The sequence below is a fragment of the Barbus barbus genome, assembly GCF_936440315.1.
Source record: "Barbus barbus genome assembly, chromosome: 3".
NCBI classification, from domain to species: Eukaryota; Metazoa; Chordata; class Actinopteri; order Cypriniformes; family Cyprinidae; genus Barbus; species Barbus barbus.
Genome location: NC_136731.1, coordinates 25,764,379 through 25,782,734, shown reverse-complemented (window position 1 = coordinate 25,782,734; position 18,356 = coordinate 25,764,379). Strand labels below are relative to the sequence as shown.

General features: G+C 37.5%; 1 protein-coding gene across 1 annotated transcript in view; it reads left to right on the top strand.

The window, feature by feature from the left end:
* Nucleotides 1-18,356, top strand: part of arhgap23a (Rho GTPase activating protein 23a) — a gene marked incomplete at its 5' end in the record, with an annotated part of 75,819 nt that overhangs the window by 27,251 nt on the left and 30,212 nt on the right. Inside the window, 3 exons of the mRNA XM_079391166.1 lie at nucleotides 10,914-11,111; nucleotides 13,987-14,011; nucleotides 15,453-15,545. Of these exons, the coding sequence (XP_079247292.1) occupies nucleotides 10,914-11,111; nucleotides 13,987-14,011; nucleotides 15,453-15,545 (316 nt within the window). The remainder of the gene's footprint in view (nucleotides 1-10,913; nucleotides 11,112-13,986; nucleotides 14,012-15,452; nucleotides 15,546-18,356) is intronic.

Sequence of the window (18,356 nt, the reverse complement as noted above, 5' to 3'; positions counted from 1 at the left end):
TTTTCCAGTGTCTAACTATCATTAATACTCATATGTGTGTTGAGTTTCATGACATTCTAAACATGTTATCTGCCTCAAAATCACCAGAAACGAATTTTCAACTTTGACACATTGCCATGGCAACATAATTTTAGATATCAATCTTCCCTTCACAGTTTGACATCGGCCGTGTTTTGACATTATTCTGGTGAAGTTTGAAGCAAATCGAGTAAAAATAAGATGCTGAATTCAAAGCATTTTGAAAACGACACACTTCCTGCAGCCAGTTGGTGGCGCTATAACTTTCAGTCATAATAGTCACATCTATCCGATCGGCATCATACAAAGAACAAATCACTGAAGTTTGATCTACATCATACAATGTATGTGGACGTTATTAGGCATTTCCTGGGTCTCATTTTTCGCCATAACTTCATCGCCTCGCCACGGGCAAACCGTTCGACATATCAAAAATATCTTCGCAATTTAGCGTCCCCAATGTCCTGAGATCATGTTCACCGAGTTTGGTGGCAATCGTATGGAAATCCTCAGAGGAGTATATCAAATTCCAGAGCATGCGCTTTTTAAACAGCCCTGAATAGCCGACTTCCTGTTGGGCGGAGCCTAAGACATGCTGCGTGAAAGTTGTTCAGCTCAATGAGTTCTATATGTGTACCGAGTTTCATATGAATACGTGCAAGTATGTGTGAGCTATACATCAAGTTTTCTGACAATTTTCCAGGGGGCGCCGTAGAGCCCCTGTGCCACGCCCGGGTCCCAGCCTCAGCGGCGTCCTAATGGCCGCAGGTTCCAATGTGCGTGCCAATTTTCGAGAGTTTTCGGGCACGTTAAGGCCCCCAAAAGTGCCCGGATGATTGAAATAAAAAATAAAAAAAAAAAAAAAAAAAAAAAAAAAAAAAAAAAATAATAATCCTTAGAAGAACAATAGGGCCCTGCGCCTTACTGGCTTGGGCCCTAATAATCCTTAGAAGAACAATAGGGCCCTGCGCCTTACTGGCTTGGGCCCTAATAATATGATGTAAGCGCTAGAATACTGCATTCCCTAGCTGAGTATTTTCAGACATAATAATTTCATTTTATAAATAGACATGATCTATAGATTGTTGCTATGTATTTTTGTATTTCCCATTCATTTCCTATGGAACTTTATCACTACCGTGAATTTTTTAAAATTAATAAAAAAAAAAATGTAATAATTTTTTACATTGAGTCTTTTCTAATCATGGCCAAGATGTGTGTGTGTGTGTGTGTGTGTGTGTGTGTGTGTGTGTTTATATAGCAGGTGTATGGCATGCTGTTGAAGTAAAAAAAAAAAAAAAAATCTTTCTAAAATAGCTAAAGAACACCAGAAGGTTAAGAAAAGTATTTGCGACAAAGATGATGCATTTTCTCTATTATGTTTTTTTTTTGCTTTTGTTTTCTTAGCTTTAAAAAGACTAACCACAGAGCAATAAAAAAATTCTTTTGGAATTGTTGACATACAAATTAATGTGGATTGCATAGCTCATAAACTCTTATGGGAAAAATTTAGGCAAAGTAAGTTTATACTGACTTTAAAATCACAGACTTTTGTGTCTTGGCAAATCTGAGACTGAGATCTTTCTCTTTTTTGCTTCTTATTGTTATTGTTCTGTTTAGTTCATACAGGGTTGAGGAAAAGGAGGATGAGCTTCAGATTAGATTGCAGGAAGTCTTGATATTCATATTTAATTACTAGAGCTTATGTGTCTTCATCTCCAACACACCTCAGGCATGTGTGTGTGTGTGTATGTTTGTTTCCTCCATTAAAGCTTTCCATGCATGCTTTCATAATAGCACAAAAGAATATTTAAGGTCATAAGTATCCTTTGTGTGTAAACATAAAATATGAGGCATTTATATGATTCAGAATGACTTAATCTTCAGTGTATTCATGACAGCTTCACCTGGCATGATAAACTGTGTGTGTGTTGTGCTGCATGTATTGTTGTGTACATGTTCTGGCTGTATGTTGTCGTGCCGGTACACGTTTAACAGTGTAGCAGGTGAAACCAGTCCATCCTCATTTGTAACGGATCTCAGGTGTGTGTGTGTTTTGTAGAGTTGAATGAGAAGGCAATGTCTCATCGATGGCTAGCTGCCTCCCTCTCTCACACACACACCAGAGACTTGCCTGTTGGGTGAGATTTTCCACTGATGTGTGTGTTAGTGTCAATATGTGGCCTGATAGACTATATGTTACTGTGCATGTCTTGTGTTGTGTTGTTTTATAGCAGCTGTTTTAGTCTGGCCTCAGAGAGCAGCTGCAGTGAGGTGTCTGGCACCCTGTGTTTTTGTCTGCCATTCTTGGTTTTTCTCTCAGTCTTTTGGTTTTTCTTTCCCATAGTGGTTATTCCTCCATTTGTGCTTTTTTCTGTCCTTTTTAGACTTTTTTGGCTCATTGTGGACTTTTAGAGAGCGGGGGGTTTTTGCATTGCTCTGTTGATTCCTCTTTCGCACACAGTCGAATGGTCTTTCAGAGTTGCTGGGGTCTCCGGCAGGTTTCAGCAGAGCCACAACATGTTGTTGGACTACATGGCCTTTTTTAGTACTGTCTGATGGCTTCAGACTTTTTCTTTTCATGTCTTTTGCTTGACGGAACAAAGGATCAAGTGAAAAAGATGAAAATGAAATGGAAAGATTAGATAATGCAGAAATCGGAGAGCTCTGAGGGGCAAAAGGCAAAAGTTGCTCTGCGGGAGACGGTAATGAGGGCTGATGGAAGAGACTGTAGAGATGATAGAAGGAGCCAGTGGGATAGAGATGGCAAAAAGAAAATGAAGCCTGAGCCTACAGTTTTGGTTTGAGCAAGAGTAATTACATATTGAAGGGATTTTTTTTAACCCGTGTAAACTTTTCGGTAATTTTTGGCTGATTTCTTTTAAACTTGGTAACTATTTTAAAAACAAAACTAAACAAAGAAGATTAGATAAGTCTAAGTCAATAAAAAAGTCACCTTGTCAATTTAAAAAATAAAAAAGTTTAGAAGGGTTAAAAAAATGATTGCTGAAAATGAGTTGCAGTTTGTATTAGAAGTCGGGGCATTCTCATTCTAGGGAGCATCTGATTGGATGGAATTCTGTGCAGTGCAGGATGAGTCATCACTATTTATAGTGAGTGTTCTGGAAGAAAAATAATGTCAATTTAGTGTCTATAAATGTGTTAAAAATGATTATTTGGTGTAAACTGGCTTGAGCATGACCTCAAAGGTAACAGACATGGACTGAAAGCAACAAAACTCTGGTTTTGATTTTGTGGGTAATTTGAAAAGAGTAGAAATAGGCATATGAGAATATGCAATGACATAAAGAATAACTGGTAAGCAGCAAATAGATACAGGCAGGAAGAAGTGATAAAGGCAAAGACACCTGAATGAATGAGAGAGAGAGAGAGAGAGAGAGAGAGAGAGAGAGACAGACAGAGCAAGCAAAAGAAAAGCAGGAGGGCCAGCCCACTCATAGTGACAGAGAGCCAGAGGTTAGAGTTTGTCAAGAGATGACAGAGTGGGGAGAGAAAGACTGAATGAGCTGAATGGTTTAGAAAGTGAAGGAATAGAATAAAAAAGACTGAAGCAAAGAAAGAGTAGGAAAACTGATGCATAAAAACTTGGATTTAATTCATTTTTCCATCCTGCAGCCGGCTTCCCTGGATCTACATCTTGCCAGCACTGCCACGTGCTCGCCACACACACAGACACACACACATTTCCGGGTCTGCCAGACAGGGGTATGTGGCCACATCCTGGATCACTCTCATCTCTGGATATGCCTCTGTGGTCGTAACACTCGTCTGTGCGTGTGCGTGAGCATGGGAGGTGTGGAGTTCACCGGTGTGATATGGAACTATCCGTTTAACTCCGGAATCCTTTAAGAAGTTTCACCAGCATGGATTAACGAAATATGAGGAGATTTGGGCATGTTCAACAGAAACCACATCTGGAATTTCTCCTCTCTTTGGGAGAGAGCGGACGCATCTTTCAGCTGACTTGTAGTTTTTAACTTTTCCCTTTTTCTGGTTATCAGATTCTTTTTTTGTCACATCAAAAGGTTTTAATGGTTCCTTTGTGATTGCGACTTGTCCTTTTGTGAGCCCTTGCACACTCCCGTGCGTGTTGATGTGTGATGTGGTCAGCGGGTCAGGTGCTGTTGGCGATGCCTGCTGTGTGCCCGCGTGTGGGGGGTAAGGAGTGGTGTTTTCAGGATGCGGTAGGGGTGGACTGCAGCTCTCCAGAACCACGCTGTATCTGGGTGGCGGTTTTACATGGGGATACACCACAAATATACGTTTCGAACCTCCAAAATGACACTATTGAAAGCACAAATGGCATCAATGCCAGCAGAGCACTGCCAAGACCCTCACAGACCTGCAGGGTAAGCTGTTTTTATGTGTGTGTGTGTGTGTGTGTGTGTGCATGTGTGTGTGTGTGTGTGTGTGTGTGCACCTGGTATTCATCACGTCCTGGGGACCAAATGTCCCCACAAGGATAGTAATACCAGTAAATCTTAATCTTGTGGGGACATTTTTTGGTCCCCATGAGGAAACAAGCTTATAAATCATACAGCATAAAGTTTTTTGAAAATCTAAAAATGCAGCATGTTTCCTGTGAGGGCTAAGTTTAGGTGTAGGGTTGGTGTAGGGCAATAGCACACACAGTTTGTTCAGTATAAAAACCATTACGCCTATGGGATGTCCCCATAAAACATGGAAACCCAACATGTGTGTGCGTGTGTGTGTGTGTGTGTGTGTGTGTGTGTGTGTGCGTGTGTGTGCGTGCGTGTGTGTGCGTGTGTGTGTGTGCGTGTGTGTGTGCGTGTGTGTGTGTGTGTGTGTGTGGAGAAAAAGAGAGACATATAGCGTAATCTATACATGTTAAAATGCTTTCGAAAGACTTTTATATTTATTTATTGCGAGGGTTAGAAATTGACCAGTGTTGAGCAAAAATTCCACTGAAAGTCCCAAAAAAAGCCCAAAATAGACAAAAATACATTATAATTACATGATATAATATGATTGTGTTATATTAAATGTATTATATATATATATATATATATATATATATATATATATATATATATTAGAATATGTTATGTCATATTAGGTGTTTTATAAATATTAAGTATTTATATTGTGTGTCTTTACAGGGTTTGGAAAAAACCTTCTTGTAAAAGGTCAGTTTCAGGGAAAAATATTGGGTTTTAAAACACTTTTCTGAGAATGTCTTGTCTGAAACTTTAACCATAGAGATAGTTGTGGGAGGTCAGATACACTAATTAGAAAGAAAAGGCACCAGATAAGGGGTTATAAAAGCCCTTCGGGTGACTGTGTATGTTTGTGTGTGTGTGTTAAACTGATTGGTTGGTGTGGTTTTGCTTTAAGCATCTAGATTATAGGATATAGTTAGGGAATGTCTAGGACTGTTGTCTATATAGGAGTCTGTTTGTGTCTGTGATTGTTCTGTCATGTGATCACACATTTTGAATTATTCATAAGACATATTCCCAGGCATGTGAGGATGGAAAAGTGTGGAATGGGATGGCATAATCTTCAGATTTTTACATGTAAACAGCTGTCAGCCAGACACATGCTCATATGAGATGCTAACCCAAACCAAAGTCAACCGCTTTCAACTATGTGTGGTCGGACTGCTCCTTCAGTTGGGTTAACTGCTCCATGTCCTCCTAAAAAAGCAAGCTGTGCCTCACCATGTTTGAACAATCATCATAATCTGTTCAGAAGCGAACCCTTCCATTTTTTCCAATCGCAGAAAAGGAAAATGATTCTAGAAGGACAGACTCTGATCTGCTAATGAAGGCGAGGAGCCATGTTGTTTCAATTTAAATGAAGCTGCTTGGGTTTGTTCAGATTTACTGTAGGACTTAATGCTCTAGTTTTCTTCTTCAATCATTCAGCTGTGTCTTTCTCTTGGGTTATTAGGCTGACAGAAGGTTGCCAGGTGGTGTCCTTTAGCAAGGCTGTGTTAAAATGCACAGTGCTAGAAGTACACTGTAGGGTTATTGAACATTTCTTCAGGATGCACTATAGATGATACACACCACATTTTATGTGAATCAAACCAATGACTGGGGACAAATAATATATATATATTTTTTTTTCGTAAAATTCTAAATGACTGACAGACAGAACAGGAATTTTAATACTAATCTCTGTTATAATTTATGTGTGAACTTGCCCATTATTGCACCAACTTGTGGCGAATTGACCCTTCGCAAAGAGCTTGATTGACAGGCGATCTGACCAATCATAACGCTGAATCCTCCATTTTGTTTGACAAACAAATCAGACAGTAGATTAGACAGGAGAAGATTATCTTCAGAGGACTTAAGCTTGAAAAATTGTGTTTTGGCATCTTTCCGCGATTGAAATAAAAAACAGGTGCTACAGCGATCTGTCATGACACGTTAAAGTGCCAAAAAAGGGTATTTATTGTTTGAATTTATTAAAAATTACAAAAGCTATTTGAAAGCTGAGACCTTGTTTCATACCAGAAGTGACCTGCTCTGTCCGTGTTATCAGTGTCCTCTGCTCTGCAATGTATTTTTCACTGCATGAGAACATGATGTGTTAATGTGAGAGTGGCATGGCTTGTCGGACGTAGCAACTGTAACTAAGGAGGGCGGGTTTTTGTGAAAGGTCAATTGTCATCAAATTTGGTGCTTAGCCTCATTAAGGCTATCTGCATATGCCTTCCAAATTTCATACAGATTCAATTTACTATCGAAATAATTGATTTCTGAATTTTAGTTCGCTGTGTAGCTGATTCATCCAGAAATTGTTGACATTTTAGTTAGAATGTGTTACAATTTGTAGCAAAGATACACCAGACTAAATTTTAAGTTTCTCAATCAAACAGTCGCAGAGCTATCAGCTTTTCTGTTATAGTTCCCCCTGTTGGTAGAATTTGACTACCTTAAACTAAATTGACTAAATAATAAGAATGTCAGTTCAAATACCTGCTTGGAATACTAATAGGTAAGTAGTCAGTTAGCAGCCATGACCCAAAGCGACTTATTGTATGTTTGAGGACAATCCCCCTGGACATAGGTTTAGACGACTTTCTCGAGGGCACAACAGTGAAAGCTCATGTATCACGTTTGAACCTACAATCTTTCAGTCACCAATTCAAATCTTTAGCCACTATGACATACCACTCCAATACTGTAAAACAAGAAAATGACTAAAAATAACTAAAACTGAAAACTGATGTAAAAATAACAAATCTTTAAAAACAACAACTATAAAGCAATAATTATTATAAATATTACTAAAATAACACTGATTCTAAAGGTCATGCTATGATATGCGCCACAGAAGATGTATATTTAGTACATTGTATTTAGTACATTGTCTATTTGATATTAAAATGATGTTGATATTGAAGGCACTCATTCATTCATATTCCCTGCAGTTGTGTTTATTTTTTTATCCTGGATTCAAACATTGCTATAAAGGTGGAAAACCCTGTTTAACGGAGTGCCAGCGGAACTGAAAGAGCTGACAGACAGGTTTAAACACACACATACACACCTCTTCTCGGTTGTGTTTGTGTTGCAGTCATAGGGTAGGGTGTCAGGGATTAAACACTCAACATTAATTACGCTCAACTTTTCAGCAGGATCACACACTCAGCTGTTTGCAGCGTATTGTTTCTGGCGACTGTCTGTGAGTGTGTGTGTGTAAGCATAGCCAACCAACTTAGAGGACTGGAAACATAATAAAACACTCATCAATTGAGGTATTTTGAGGACATTTAGCAATTTACATTCTTAAGTCAATGTCCATATTTAGTTTCCAATTCTTTCCCTGATTTATGACCAAATTACCCTGAATCAACACTAGAAACATTTCACCCTCTAAGAAAAATGTGTCGGGTGTGTGTTAACCCATTATCAGCTGGTCATAAACTATGACCTCAACCCAACTGTTGGGCTGAATTCATTTTGGATGTTGAGCAGAAGTCATAAGGGTATATTTCTAGTGCACAATAGGGGGAGAGGGAGTTGTGGTTCCTTGCCGCTGTCGCCTCTGGCTTGCTCAGTTGGGGACAGTTAATTTCTAGCGATTATCGTCAATCTGATTTCACAGATACTATTTAAACTAAACTGAGCTAGACGATGACATCTCTGAATTCAATAATGAAATGCCTTTAACTGAAAATTAAGTGTTTAATCTTATTATTATACATTACTGACTCTCTATCCTCCAATTTGATAGTTAAGTGCTTTGACACAATCTGTATTGTTAAAAGCGCTATATAAATAAAGCTGACTTGACTTGACTATGATTGTTAGTTTTATTTTAGATTTCTGACATATTCTGAAATATTGCTGAAATATATTATTATTTCAACAATATTTGCATTTATTCATTTGGCTGACGCATAGACAAAATGCAAATATGTAAAAAAAAAAAAAAAAATCAGTATATTTTTATTGTTTTCAGAAAAAAATATTTACTATATATATAATATAATACACACACACAGATAATTCTGTTTCGATCCTTATTAAAATTTATTTGAGAGAATAATTTTTCCATACCTGGGTATTTAAGCATACATCTAAGAAAGAATTTGTGATTTTTATGCATAATGCAAGAAAATACAGTGGATTATACAGATATTTTTGCTGGAAAATTAGACTCTTTTTTTCTCTCTAAATGAGATGTGATATGAAGGTCATTGTTGCGCACCGTTGTATCTTTGGACATCTGGCTTGCAACATGTCAGTAAGCTTCTCAAAAGCTTCTAATCTAATGGGAATGTAGTAAGTATTCTTGGAGGTCTCTCTGACATCAAACAGATGACTTGTTTGAGTGCTTGGTTTCCTTGGAGAGTCACGATTCCAATCCATTAGAATGTTAGTGATGAAGAAACATACATGACAAAAACAGAACGGAAGGGAAAGTTTAATGCATTAAATGGATGGACATTGCTGGACCATAAGGTGACCAGCATGTGTTTATGTGTACACTTTTTGGGGGGTAATAACAGGGCTTGGTATTCTCAGTGCTGGGAGGAACCTTGTGGTCGAAATGTGCATGTTGGAGCCTGTTGGAGACAGTGCTCTCCCTCTCTTTCTCTTTCTAAAGCTAGCCTCTCCGTCTCTGTCTGAACATGTCCTGGCTTAACAGTAAAAGTTATGGAATTCACACATGCCTCTGTACATTCATCCTGTCACACAGCCTTATTGTGTCTTTCACTTTTGTGTCTTTTCACTCAGTTTAATGTGGAGTGTTTAGATCCATTCCACAGATTAGTCTATTTTCAAAATACTCACAGGGATAATTCAATAAAATGTTGTTTCAAGACCTGTATTACTTTCTTCCATAAAACTGAAGTAGAAATTAGAAGTTTAACAGAATTTTCTTGCTGCTCTTCTCCATATAATGAATGTGGATAGGGACCAGGGACTGTCAAGCTCTAAAAAAAAAAAAAAAAAGTACAATAAAAGCATCGTAAAAGTAGTCCAAATGGCATGTGAACTATTTTTAAAGGTCATTCAGTGAAACGGATTGAAATAAAGTTTGGTATACACTGAAAATCTTGTATAAACCTTTATATTATATGGAAAAGAGAAGCTAAGACATTCTGGCTAATATCTCCTTTTTTGTTTTACGGAAGAAAGAGAGTCATACAGCTTTTGAAAGATATAAGGGTGAGCAAATGATGGCAGAGTGTCCATTTTTAGATGAGCTATCCCTTTAACAGAAGAAAAGAAAATTAAATAAAAACATTACATCATTCCACACAATATGGGGGCTGTTTAAAAGGAGAATTACCATTTGTCTATATGTGTGTGATCATGCGTGCAAGTTGGTAAGAATGCAAGTGAAAGAGAGAAGGTTCAGACATAAGCACAGCCAAATGAAAACAGCGTGTGGGACAGAAATAGAGTGAGAAGCAGAGAAGGGATGAGGTTGCGGTCAGAGTCAGGACCGCTGGATTATAGAGTATGACTTCTGCTGAGTGCAGAGAGATGTGAGGAGTAACGGGGTGAAGAGGAGACATTTGAGAAGCAAATGTCTGCTTTATATAAAATGAGTTACCAAAAAAAAATCCCCTTGTTTATGGCACCATTCTTAGGGAACTTCCTGCCCTAACTGGACTTCCTGTAATAGTGAAACCACAGGGCTGGTGAAGTTGTTGATTTTAGGCTGAAGAAAAAAGAGATATTTTCTTGCAAAATGAGGGGAATGATGATGTCACCTTTCAAATAAAACACCACGCCTGTAACCTGTTTTGTCCCAATCAAAAGGACTCTTTAGTGAACTGGGCTGCGTTTCCCAAAAAACGCAGTATCGTAAGCTGAATTACATCGTAGACCCATTGAAACCAGTGGATCTACGATCATTTTAGGCTATGATGGTTTTGGGAAACGTAGCCCTGATGTGTTAAATACTTATTACGAAAGCTATTATTTTATTTTATATTATTCCTACTATTCTAATAAGAAATGTTTCTGTTAGTGGCCTCTAAGAATTCCTTAGAGAATGTTGACATCATAAAAATCACATCATGGTTCCCAAATGTGGAGAGATGTTTCCCGTCCCCTCCCCCTTTTGGTTACTTTTCCTCACATGCCCACATCTTGTTTGCACAGGTGGCGTAAGTAGACGGACAGATCCAAAACAGTTGGGATGATAATTTACAACAACAGGGTGTTATTTCTAGCAATCATCTGCCAAGAGTATTCTCCAATTCTCACATTAAATGTGACTTGTTTGTCAACAGATGCATTTCATTTGCATTAGATGCAGTGTTCTGTGTGACATGTTATCCCACTGGAATAATAGTTTTGGACTAAACGACTGACTGACTGACTGAATGAATGAATGGTGAATGTCTAATTACAGCTATCTCTCTGTGTTTCCTCCAGGCAAAGGGGCGGAGAGATGGGATCTCTTCATCCAGTGAGAACCCTCGGCCGGTGGTCAGGAGCGGGGCAGATGGGTTGGGTGTGTCCTGGCAGGGTCCACGTACACTGGTGCTCCATAAGAACTCTCAGGGCTTTGGCTTCACGCTACGTCACTTCATTGTTTACCCGCCAGAGTCCGCCCTGCACACCAGTCTCAAGGTGAGGACTAGAAAATGTGGACAGCCCTGACTTGCAGTCAATTAACGGCTGAAATAAAACATCCCTGTCTCTCAACTACAAAGAGTATTTAAGTTGTGCTCATTGAGCCTTAAAAAACTTTTATCTGAAAAATTAACCACTTTGTAATGAAGAGCCTTTTGCATGATATTAGGGCTCAAAAAATATTCTTAAAAAACTGGAGCAGTTTTTTGGAACTTAAAAAAGCTCATGTATGGCATCAGACTCTAAAAGGACTTTGTTTCAAGGGTCTAGGCCATACAAGCAATAGTTGGTCCACCAAGGACTTCACCTCGCAGAGAGCCAGAGTGGCATCAGTTTTCCTTTAGCTCCTCTTTCTAAAGAGAAGAGAAGGGAAAGACCAAATAAACAGTTCAGCAGAGATTAATTGTGTTTTGCATCATAATTAGAGTGAAAATAGCAAGGGTTTATATAAGGAAAGCCATGAGATATCTAATCATGTCTGACATCTGTTTGTTCTGTTCACCATGTTAAATGTGGATATATGCAGTTAACTTACTTTTACTTTTTTTTTTAAAGAGCGTTTTACATGATCTGACACTTATTTTAATTATTTTTGTTGATGTAATCTAATATGGTCAGCTTGATTCAGTCATATTTAGTAATATTTTTTACTTCTATAAAACCAATTTACATTGTTGCTGCACAGAACATTTTTTCAGTGCACTTTTAAGTGTCTTATTAAATGTAGAAATGTAGGCCTATTGAAAGCATGAGACAAAGCATCTTTATCAGTTATATACATTATAAATAGGACATACACCCTATTTGAATGTTTGGGGTCAGTGAGATATTTTTAAAGGAAATGAATGCTTCAGTTGAGCAAGGACACATAAAATTGTTCAAAATGATGGTCAAATCATTTATAATGTTACAAATGTTACATTTCTTGTTCAAATGTTGTTCTTTTGAACTTTCTATTCATCAAAGGGTCCTAAAAATATTTCAACATTGATAGAAAATGATTCTTGAGCAGTAAATCAGCATATCAGAATGATTTCTGAAGGATCATGTGATACTGAAGACTGGAGTAATGATGCTAAAAAATTCAGCATCGCCATCACAGGAATAAATTACATTTTAAAAAATACTCAAATAGAAAACAGTGATTTTAAACTAATAATAATTCACAATATTACTGTTTTACAGTATTTTTAATAAAATAAATGCAGTTTCAGTGAGAATAAGAGACTTCAAACAATAAGAATAAATAAATCTTGCCAATTTAGAACGGGCTACAGAAGTTTAAACGGTGTGTGTGTGTGTGTACATGATATTGGAGAAACAAAGCCCTATTATGATTGGATATGGCATCTCTTCTCTGAGAAGCTGCTGTTTGCTTTCCTACTCAAAAGGTCTATTTTGTGTTTGACTGGTACAACACGCACTGTGGGCTGGTGCGGGCCGTACCAGGGCTGCTGGGACAATGTGTTGTGGTCCATTCACTGTTCCAAGTGTCCACGTGGTCACTTGACTGTGTGGCACTCTCCATCTGTCACCCCACCAGCTCCAAGTCATTGCACACGTGGACTTTCATTTTGATCTGTGGTTGGATGTTGATTATAAATCTTAAAGTTGTGGTCACTGTCCGTCACTCTCTAGTCTCTACCCATCTGTTTGCCCCTCTATCTGTCTTTCTCCCGGGACGGCAAAGCCTCAGTATTGTGTGAGTTTGTAAGGAATGAGCCCAGTCAGCGCAGACTAAACATTGGGCTGCCCACTTTAAACTGCCTGATCAGCGTTGCGTGTGTGTGTGATTTGAGCCTCTGGATTGCAGTCTGGTTATTTTGTGAAGGCTGTGCATGTGTTATCTAAACTGTGTCTGTTGTAAATAAAGATGCAGAGTGAATATTATAAAGACTGTGTCATTTCCTGCACAGATGGAAAGATTAATGTTGTTGCGGCTCTTGTTCTTGTGAAGGTGTGTTTATGTGTGTTTGAGGCTAAAAGCAGCACATTCACTGCTAAAGTGCTCCATTTTTCCCAATGCTGACCTCTAGTGCTGGGACAAATTCAGTATCGATATCAGTTCCATGATAGAGATCAACCCAATTTATTGAGAACTATTATAAAAAAATAAAATAAAAAGTTATTTCCTGTTTTTGTTTTTATTTGGTGCCTAATATGATGTATAACACACCAAAGACATAAATAGTATAATTCACCCCCCAAAAATGAAAACCGTTATCATTTACTCACCCTAATGTTGTTCCAAACTTTCTTCTCGTGTTTTGCATATTTAAGAATGCTTAAAATCTTGGCCACTTTTTCAATGACAAATAAGCAGCGTAAAAGTATAAACTGGTGCGTGACGTGTAGAATAATTATAATAATATATTTATATATACATTATACATCATATATTATACATGTATAACATTCTTATTATTATATAAAACATTACTATAATGCATTATAATAATACAAAAAAAATAAATATCCATTTTGTCCATTTTGAAGGTTTAAAATCTCAGTCCTCATTATTGTAATTGTGACTAGCATGATTGTTTAAAATGTCTTCCTTTTTGTTCCACAGTAGAAAGAAAGTCATAGTTTTTAAAAGTGATATAAGGGTGAGTAAAAATGAAAAAAATAAATAAATAATAAAAAATAAATAAATAATATATATATATATATATATATATATATATATATAGGGGTGAAACAACAACTTTAAAAGGCTTGATGAGTATAAATTTGCTAAATACTCCAAAACTCCACTGTCATTTCTATTGCACGATTAGTGGAGTACAGTATATTAAAGATCATTGAACCATTAAGTTTAAGGCCATGTAGTAATTTATTAACTAACTCTCTTCTTATTGTTTCCTGTTAGGATGAAGAGAATGGGAATGGAAAGGGTGAGTCTAACTTGTATAGTTCTTTTATGTTCACACATCATGTGAATTGCAGTCATTAAAAGCTAATTTCTTATAATTTGAGAATATTTTGTCACTCATTGACTAAACTTCATATGACTTGTATTTCTTCCTCTTGCTTACATTATCACTTACATTGTAATCAGTGACTGATCTGAGAGGAATTAGCAGCAGAAGCAATGTCAATGATCAAGGAAACAGATGTGTGTTGCATGGCGCCTCCTAGAGCAAGTTTCCATTCTTGCACAATCAGGCAGCCCATCTGCATTCAGATCAGTCCAGTTTAAGCAGGATTACAGGAAGGAGCATGATTGATATGAGATATGTGCCATATCATTTGCAAGTTCATATGAAAATGTTTTTCTTTTTTCCATATAAAAAAAAAAGATATATCACAGTACTTGTATATGAAAAAAGATGCAAAGTGAGAAAGTTGAGCCCTAATGTCTTATTGTGCTTTACACATTATCATAATGACATACTATTGGATCCCAGGCAATTACAATGCAAGTAAAATCCAATGACTGATACAGAGGTGCACAAGCAAACTATCTACACACAGTCCACACACACTGTAGCTTCAGATCATAGAGATTTGTGTAAGAGCTGAGAATGAAAGCCGCTTCCGATAGATCATCTGATGATATAAGACCAGTATTGATGCTACACAGTTCCCAGATCAGTTTATGCATTACTACCTCAATCTGTTTGTTGACTGTTTCCATCTGTCCTCATCTTATCATGCCATCATGAGACACTGGCATCAGTATGAGCAAAACACATTCCACAGTGCCAGCCTAAACATCTGTGAATGTGTGCGTTTGTGTGTCTGTACAGTGAGGTCCAAAAGTCCACCAGTGAAACGATTCTATTTTGATTTTTTTTGTCATTTAAAATAGATTCTTTTTTCTTTACAAATTATACAATTATAAAACAGCATTTTTAAATATTAACATGAATGTCAAACTGTCTTATTATTCAGTATTCCATGTTTGCTTTATTGCCAGCAGCACTGGTTTGCATCCAACCTTGTGATTTGTATTTTAGTTTTTCTTTTTTTGATTTGAGCCTGATGAATAAGTGGACAGTTTTAATACTTATATTTTTAAAAAAGCATTAGATATCCAGCATCACTTGAAATGATCCAAAGAGCATATTGAGCTTCAGTGGAAGAAGAACATCTGACCTTTTCCTTTTTAACTAATTTACTTATTTGATTAGTGACCTAGAAATAGTGCAGAACATTAAATATTTCATCTATATATATATATATATATATATATATATATATATATATAAAAACGACAACATCTTTGATTATATGCAAGTTTCATATTTGTAATTCAGCAAGTTTGAATATTTCATTTCAGTTTTACCCCTTCTGTAAGAACTATGATGTATATTTTGTGTGTGTTTGATGCAGGGCTGCATCGGAGTCGTCTGGAGCCCATGGACACCATCTTCGTTAAGAATGTGAGGGAGAAAGGCCCCGCCCACCAGGCTGGCTTATGCACAGGTAAAAGAGTAAATTAGTTAAAAGAGTGTGATTATATGTTCATAGAAACTACATGGCATCAGACTGAATATTTGGTGAAATAAATTTGAATTTGAACGAATGACTGTTAATATTTCTGTTCAGATTGATACAAATGTTTACGCTCCTCAGTCTGAGAGAGAGAGCTTCTCATTTCCATCACACTGCAAAGAAAACCAGCCAGCTGATAAGATTAGCTTTTTTGGTCCCTTGCCCATATAAGTCTATGGCTTGGTGGCACTCACAAACTGTTATTATAAAATTGTATGTTAATAAGTAGTATTATACAAAATATCATTATAATTGTAATAGTAATATAGTAAACATCAGAGAAAGAATCCAGAACCAGGTCTCAGTATTCTTGTATTTCGTGGTGTTTGATAAACATCATGTAAAACCAAAAATCTGAACGGCTGTTTGAAAACATTTCTTCTCCATGACAAGTGATGTTAGAAATTGAAAGTTGTGTAGGCCTAGTGCTTTGTATACTGGGGTAATGCCTGTATTGCTGCTTTTCTATAAGCGCCACCTACTGTCAGAGAGTGCATTTGCATTTTCATTCAGCCCCTCTGCAGCTTTAATGCATTGGTCAGAATAGACAAATTGCACATGATAATCGGACCAAATTTGTGTTATTGTTTGTGAACAGGCCTTTTCAGTTGCACAATTTCACTGACTGACATTTTCTGTGCATTAATCGTTTCACCCTCAATACTAGTGACTACTCATTTTTACAAAGTAATCTAGGCGGTGCAACCCTTACCACACATAACGCTGAAATTTAATGGGAAGTTGAGTTAACTCATGGTTTCATTCCTGAAAACTTTTTGAATTCATACTGTAGACATGCACAGTTGTGACTGTTTGCTGTGTGTGTGCATGCGAAACGATTTTAGCTTTGATTATACCCAGCTCAGTGCACTCTCGTGCATGCAAATGTGATCTCTTGTTATGACTCGCCCCCTTTACTCACCGATAGTAGTTTGTTTCTTCTTTAGAGCCTGTCACAGATTTATAGGAGTGTGCCTCGGTACTAAAACATATTTAAAGTGCAGATATGTCATGCTTCCTGTGACTAATCATGTCACCTGACTGCCATTCACTGTGCGCTCACTGCATTCAGTCTTTCTTCAGTCTGTTGATTTCTATGAGTGGAATAAATCTGAACCTGAGAGAGAATCTGATACAGAGCAGTATATATTTGGTTAATTATGGTTTGTTATTCATACACTACACTGACAGCGTGACAGAAGGTGACTCATTATCTCTTGGTTTGTGTGTATGTGTGTGTGAGAGAGACGCTTGGCTGCGTCCTGGGCAGGAAAAAGTAGTTGAGTTCAGTGAGGGCATGTTTGGCATGTTCTCCTTACTTTCTTTCCTTAAAGTGTCCAATACAATACAGGATTGTAATATATTTACCATATTTGTTGCCAGTAACTATGCTACCATACACATACCATTAAAATAGCCTTGAGAATGTAAGAGAAATTAAATAGGAATATCGCAGACTCTTTTGTGTGATCATCTTGATGTAAAGTAAATGGAATGTATAAAATTTGTGACATGGATCTGAGAGTAGCTGACAGCATTATCAGATAATATTTCATAAGCAAACATGATGACTGTTCCAATTCTGTGGAAATAGTCTTTTATTTCCACAGAATCCGGTGCAACAGATCATGCACTACCTCTGATGAATGTATTTTAATATGATTGGTTATGACTGGATAGAGGGTTCAGCTTTCGTTGACTCCTCTGACAAATGATCCTCCTCTGAGATGATCCCATAACCTAACCCTGAGATGAACCCAAAATACACCAGAGATCTAAGGAAAACAAAGTGGACACATGGAATGAGTCTACTTAATCTTTATTATTTGAACAGAATGCACATGCTTGCTCGCTCTCACTATGTAAAGAATGCTAAAATCAATGTATAGTGATAATATATATAGTAATTTATAACACTATAGTAATAGTTTAATATAAGTTTTGTACATTTGTGTGAATGATACTAATAGCAAAAAATACGCTACTGTTCAAAAGTTTGGAGTTGGTAAGATTTTTTAACGCTTTTGAAACAAGTCTCTTATTGCTCACTATGGCTTAATTTATTTAATCAAAAATACAGTATAAATAGTGAAATATTATTACAATTTAAAATATAATTTTCAGCATCTTTAGTCTTCAGTGTCACGTGATTTTCTAATATGCTGATTTGCTGCTCAAGAAACATGTATTTATCACACCGTTTAGTTCCTGTTCTCATTATTAGTTAATCATCGCCACAGCCATATCACCCTGCAGCCCAAGACCGGTTGCCCACTGAAGCTAAGCAGGGTTGAGCCTGGTCAGTACCTGGATGGGAGACCTCCTGGGAAAACTAGCTTGCTGTTGGAAGAGGTGTTAGTGAGGCCAGCAGGGAGTGCTCACCCTGTGGTCTGTGTGGGTCCTAATGCCCCAGTATAGTGACAGGGACACTATACTGTCAAAAAGCACCGTCTTTCGGATGAGATGTTAAACAGAGGTCCTGACTCTCTGTGGTCATTAAAAATCCCAGGATGTCTTTCGAAAAGAGTAGAGGTATGACCTCGGCATCCTGGCCAAATTTCCCCATTGGTCTCTGACCATCATGGCCTCCTAATCATCCCCTTACACTGATTGGCTTTATCACTCTGTCTCCTCTCCACCAGTAAGCTGGTGTGTGGTGGGCGTTCTGGCGCACTATGGCTGCCGTCGCATCATCCAGGTGGATGCTGCACACTGGTGGTGGACGAGGAGACACCACCCCTC